Source organism: Mizuhopecten yessoensis, unplaced genomic scaffold (assembly GCF_002113885.1).
Source record: "Mizuhopecten yessoensis strain PY_sf001 unplaced genomic scaffold, ASM211388v2 scaffold5181, whole genome shotgun sequence".
NCBI classification, from domain to species: domain Eukaryota; kingdom Metazoa; phylum Mollusca; class Bivalvia; order Pectinida; family Pectinidae; genus Mizuhopecten; species Mizuhopecten yessoensis.
In genome coordinates, this window is record NW_018405920.1 from 193,167 (window position 1) to 199,867 (window position 6,701).

A 6,701-nucleotide genomic window follows, 5' to 3' on the forward strand; every position below is an offset into this window, starting at 1 on the left:
CAGTTTATCAGTGATTAAGGACAATGTGTACCCTGTCAGTTTATCAGTGATTAAGGACAATGTGTACCCTGGCAGTTACTGTTAATTAGGACACTGTATAATTTGTCTGTTTGTCTATGATGAAGGACAAGGATATACACTGTCAGTTTATCAGTGATAAAGGACAATGTTTACCCTGTCAGTTTATCAGTGATTAAGGACAATGTGTACCTGTCAGTTTATCAGGGATAAAGGACAATGTATACCCTGTTAGTTTATTTGTGATTTAGGACAACGTATACCCTATTAGTTTATCAGAGATTTAGGACAATATAGTTTATCTGTAAATAATGCTTGTCAGTGTGTCTATATCATATCAGTTAAGTGACGATTTTGTTAAGTAATTTATGATGTACTTATATCCATATCATGTAAATAAAACGCATATTTCTTAATTTCATGTGTACGTTATGAGAAATTATGTGATATTAATTTATTTTGTATTAAGGATAGTTTAGACTTATTATTTTTATATGTGGTTTTCAGCAATCTTTTAGGATTTTAGGATCATCTGCAGTTTCGGAAAACGTATACCATGTACGTGCATTTAAGTGTTATTTTAGTGCTTCTCGAGCTTTAAATGCTGCTCTCAATTATTCATTTAATTAGAGCGTATGTATATTGTATTTTAAATTCGACAGTGCGCTGATATTGATGTGCGCTATAATATACATATATTCGATCCTAAATATATCTGTTTTATGTTCGTTTTTTTCAAGTTATTTGTTTATATGTCATTTACTCCATTATATAACATGCTATTTTCATTACAATACATTATTATCTGTGATTAAGGGCCAATACCCTGTCAGTTTTTCTGTGATCAAGTACAATCTATCCACTTTCAGTTTAATTGCGATTAAGGAAAATCTATAATCTATAGTTTATTTTCATTAAGGGCAATGCAATGCTATTAGTTCATTTATGGTTTATATAAATCTATATGTTTTTAGTTCTTTTGCGATTGAGGACAATTTTAATCTGTTAATTTATTTTCGATTAAGGATAATCTTTTAAGTTTCAGTTTGTTTGTACATGTAATTTAGCAAAATTCTTCATTTCTTAGTTTATTTGTGATTTAGGACATTCCTTAATTTGTTAGTAGATTTGTGATTTAGGACAATCTTTAACTTTTAGTTCATTTGTGATTAAGAAAAGTTTTATTTGTTAGTTTCATTGTGAACAATGATGACCTACAGTTTTGTAAGAACATTGAATAATAAAGACAACGTTCTGCATTTTTTTTCTTTCTGAGATATAGTTAAATATTTATCATTTGAATGAATTTGTGATTGAAGATCATGTAGATCATGCGAGTTAATCACTTGTTCGTATCGGTCATTGAACCTACCTTTGAATAACATTATACATCACTGTAGTGGACCTGCTGTGTTCTATCATATTCAAGTATATCAATGACATCTTATATTTGTTTGATATTTTTATCCCACGGTTTGATTTATCTACATTATTTGGAATACATATATAATAGTTGGCCAACTAACCCTTCATCAGCCTATTTACATTTGATTATAATGAAGCTTAAATTATAAAATGTTGTTTCTGCTGTCTTATCGTATCTACTTGAGCGTATTCAAAAGAAGGTGGACACACTGTATCCAAGGTAGACCCATTATTTCCCACTACATGATTGGAAGAGAAGACCTATGTGGGGGTCCATGAAGAGTCGTAATTATTTACCACTTCCTCATTAAACCGGGTAACTATACAATTTCTTGGATATTTTTCACCAGATTTATCCTAATACATCCTTTCATAATGTCTATTTGTATATTATCTCTGGGAACTGACCCACGGTCACCCGAGCCTCTATCAAGATACAAACATGACACAGATGATATAACACAAAAGAGCACAGAGAAAATCTGTCAGCATGAATCGATATATATCATGCCCTTTAGGTTTATTTTAACCCTGTCTGTATCTCGGTTTACAACCTGACATTTTTTCTATAACTTAGGTCAAATTTATACATTAATTTGTAATTATAGACCTATATCAAATATATATAATAAGTCGGATGTTGGAAAGTTTAGTTTTTGTTATTTTTCTTATATCATATAAGTATTCTTAAATTCAATTTAAATATATTTCATTATAGTTTACCTTCTATTCTAAAACAGTCCATGACATTTGATTGAACGATTTCATATGAATGTATGATAATGCATGAGTTTTATTTTAGTTTCTTTTACAAACCCTTTATATCCTCTATATGTATTTATGATCGATATATATATATATATTAATTAGTTTTTGTTTCTATTAATTTTTACGTTTGGTATCATTCAATATAATAAAGAAAAATAGAAAATGATCAGCATTTTGTTCACGTCTTTCGGTTTTTTTTAAATGATTAAATCCTCAGGAGTCTTTTGAATATGTATAAGTAATGGAAACTTCCGCTCTGTATATTGGTAGGTAAAGGAATCCTCGTCTCTGTATCAATATTAATGTTGTATATCATTTAGATGTTTGTACTGGACGGAGATCTAGCTATTTTAGTAAGCAAAAGAAAGGATTTTTGAACGTCATCTGTACCTATTCCTTTAGGCGTTCTCGAGCGCCTGGCTTACTTAGAGCACGTGATCTACGTGACGGTGACTATCTAATGACGTCATTGAGAGTTAAACCTTACGTGATCGTGCGTTATCTTCCTTCCGATGATTTTTTTGCGATGTTATATGATATTCGTCTTTTGTAAAGTACGATGTAAAAGTACGATGTAAAAGTACGATGTAAAGAACGATGTAAAGTACGATGACTGAAATAATATGAAAGAAGAAAATCATCATCAATTATCCGGTTGAAAAAAATCACCGTTTGCTTGGAAATTTCTTTGTCACACCATCCAGTCAACAATTCTATTTGTGTTTGTATGCTGTAACGTAAAACATGTACTCTAATGTAAACCGTAATGTATATAACACTCTCAAACTATTCTATTTGTGTTTGTATGCTGTAACGTAAAACATGTAGTCTGATGTAAACTGTAATGTATATAACACTCTCAAACTATTCTATTTGTGTTTGTATGCTGTAACGTAAAACATGTACCCTGATGTAACCGTAATGTATGTAACACTCTGAAACTATTCTATTTGTGTTTGTATGCTGTAACGTAAAACATGTACCTTGATCATGTAAACTGTAATGTATATACGCTCTCAAACTATTCGTTAATTACATAAATTCGTCATAAATAAGTTGAGTGAAAGTTATTGTGCTTTGATGTAAGAAGAAAAATGTCAATATATTACAACGTAGAAAGCACTCTCATATATAAATCTTTTAAATTTTAATGACGTCGTTAAAACACACAGTCAGCTTGATAATACACTTTGACGTACGCCTCACGTAGTTCAAAGAGCCATTATATCACACACATATAAGTAATTCTCCAGTCTTACCTTAACCTTATCAGCTGTTGAGCCGACTTGAGGAATTTGATAGAAGTTTATGTGTGTTATGTATGACTTGATAAGTGGCACATATTCTTATCGTGGCAAAGACCGGACATAATACATGTAGAACGAGGACAGTTCTCAGGTATGGCACTTCTTAATAATAGTTATTGCCCTTGTTCTGTCAAATACATAATGCTGCAAATGTATCAGTTATGGTGCATATGTGTTTATGTGAGCCTGAAAAGGAGATATTGACCGAGACAAAGTCAAGGTGAATATTCGTTTCCAGATGCATTTAACCACATATGACATGACACTGTTTTCTACGTCATCATTGGCTGAATTATAATCACGTGTAGGTCGGTAAGTTGTGATAATTACTAGGTGTTGCTATTTTGATAATTAGCAGGTCAATATCTTTTATAACATCACTTTAATTGTAGAGTCACAATGTAGTCTGTCAAATTTAGCAATTTCTCTTGATCTATAACGTTAAATCAATTCAAATGGTATAAAAACCACAACAACATATCTAATATAATTCTTTAGGACTTTCATTGCGGTACAGTAACTTTGTAGCTACTACAGGCTTGTTTTCCTGACATTCTAAACACGATGATGAAAGTAGTTATATGGATGTAAAAAGTTGTTTCGACCTCGACTTGGTCTCAGTTTATGTCGCTTTTTAGGTTCATCTAACATTATTCACCTCAACGAAAGTCCTACATTGATAAATATTCACCAAAATGAAATTCCTTACGTGTTGTTGATATGCAATAATGCTCTATTTTAACAATTTAACGTGGGTACGTATGCAAATACTGAGGAGAAGAGTATTTCATTTGGCAGAAAGCATAAAGACGTTACATTTCAAGTGACGCCATAAGGGAATTATCAACTTGTTGTTTCTAAAAAGGGTGACCGCATATTGATATTGTATTTCACAGACCGCCACGAGATTATGATTAAACCACTTAGGGTGTTGCAGAAGATAGTGCCGCTTGAGATATGAATACACACGTATTACACTTCAATGTGCATATTTCGTTGAGCTCAATGTCACATTTTCCGTGATATCACTGCAGGAATACTGCAGTTTTACTCCGATATCAGCGACATATCAGCCTGTACAAGGGTAACCTATCAAGTTGTAGTTATTAATTACTATCAATTCATAATATGATATAATATACTAGCAATAAAAAAAGCTGCTAGAGAGCTTTCTTTATGTATAAATATATTACTCTCAAAGAGCTTACCTTGCTAGAGTCAAATAAAACTATCAGAAAATGTGCTCATGTTGTACAGATAAACGATCATCTAAGGGATAAACCAAGCTGAAGTGATGTATCAGTATTTGAAGTCTTACCAATGAATTAGTTATTGATAATGATAGTATGGCTTACCAATGATGTAGTGTTATACAATCAAAGGTGGTCTTACACCTGATATAATATATATCTAATCAAAGGAAGGCTAATTCATGATATATAATTTGTGTAAAATACACTAAAACGAAATAAACCGAAGACGATGCTGTGAGAATAACTGAGTTCCTAGTACACACTATATTTCTTTGGCAATATTTTAAAGCAGTCTGCAGGCGTTAACATGGAACGAAATGTTCCCTTCTTCAGACCGATTTGTTTCTGTTTTCATAGGAAGCTGAATTTATCGACCTGCTTATCAGGTCTTTTACCAAAAACCTTGCGTTTTCCTTCAAATTAACATTCAGATGAATTAACCATGTGCTGTTTCTAAATAACGAGAAATCCATTAACCACATCGATTGTATATACACTAAATCGTCCAGAGATCGAAATAAATGACACCACAGACTCTCAACATTAGCCTGCTTTCCTCAATCCTTACTTTTCAACATGACAAACAGGGACAGTTTACTACTTAACTGTTCGAAAAGAATGACCATTTCGATGTCGCAACTTATTTTGGACTCAAGAGCTTGCTTAAATTATGATATCCGTGATAGATGTTGTGGTCAACATATAACATGGCTCCCAAAGATGTCAGTTGATTAAGAGTATGGACAAGTTTTACGGTCGCAATAAGTGTTTCGCAGGGAAATAGGTTTTATCTATGTGTGACATGAAGGGTTATGTTAGGGTCATTAGAGTACCTTGTGAATTTGTTGTCACTAATCGATTCTCGATATCAGGACGTGACATTTATTTGATTCGACTCAGATTTACATGGCGGATGTCCTCTGTGTAGCATAAGACGCTTACCCTTCCAGAACACATGGTCTTATTCACCTTTCAATGGTTTCAAGGGTATCTATTTAAATGTGCGCTTTGTTCTAATTTTTCCCTGTTCTGTTGTTTGTTTTCTTTCTATTACAGATCTTGTTTATAAATGGCCTTCGACATTTCCAGGAGATTTTACGAGATCTGTCACTATGTATGTTTTGCGCTGGTGCTGTGTAACGTTTTGTATCGACACCTGTTTTACATCGCAGTGATGCTACTTTGTTATGTTGGTGTATGGATATACAAACGTAGCCAGAACACATGGATGGACATCAATGGTCAAGGCATTCTGATCACAGGATGTGATACGGGTATTACGAGAGTTTTTTGTTTTGTTTAAAATTTAAGGGATTTCCTTCTCCGAGTTAAAGTGTTTTAGAAAATTTTGAATGGTCATAGCTCATCGCAAAAATATACACATCATATTTTAAAAACGAATTCTAACTAAGTCATTTATGTTTTTTCTTTGGTCATTTCGGCAATTGTGTTGCTATGGTAGGGCATCTTCGCCCACGTATTGATAACATGTGCATAAGAAAGAGAGACCCAATTTACCAATATGATGTTTATAACAGAAATTGTTAAGTACATTCAAGTTGAAAATTTTACTTCCATGAGGCCGGAAATGACACAGAATGCCTCCGGTCCGTATTAGTACAATCAAAATTAAAAGGCACAGAAAGCGCTAAAGTAACAATACCGCCAATATCCAGTATGTACTGTACATGTCCTATACAGTATATGTTGTATATGTCATAGACAGTTTGTACTGTATATGTCCTATACAGTATGTACTGTATATGTCCTATACAGTTTGTACTGTATATGTCCTATACAGTTTGTAATGTGTATGTCCTATACAGTATGTATTGTATATGTCCTATAGAGTATGTATTGAATATGTACTATACAGTATATATTGTATATGTCATATACAGTTTGTACTGTATATGTCCTATACAGTATG

At 32.6% G+C, this 6,701-nt stretch overlaps 1 protein-coding gene across 2 annotated transcripts in view; it reads left to right on the plus strand.

Moving 5' to 3' along the window:
• Positions 1-3,456: 3,456 nt before the first annotated feature.
• LOC110450329 (D-beta-hydroxybutyrate dehydrogenase, mitochondrial-like) overlaps positions 3,457-6,701 on the plus strand; it is a 12,038-nt gene continuing 8,793 nt past the window's right edge. The window contains exons 1-2 of one of the 2 annotated variants that reach the window (XM_021497800.1): positions 3,457-3,609; positions 5,828-6,045. In XM_021497800.1, the coding sequence (XP_021353475.1) occupies positions 5,841-6,045 (205 nt within the window). In that variant the 5' untranslated portion in view covers positions 3,457-3,609; positions 5,828-5,840. Of the gene's footprint in view, positions 3,610-3,640; positions 3,831-5,827; positions 6,046-6,701 lie in introns of those variants that run through there. The other variant, XM_021497801.1, reaches the window with a different exon arrangement.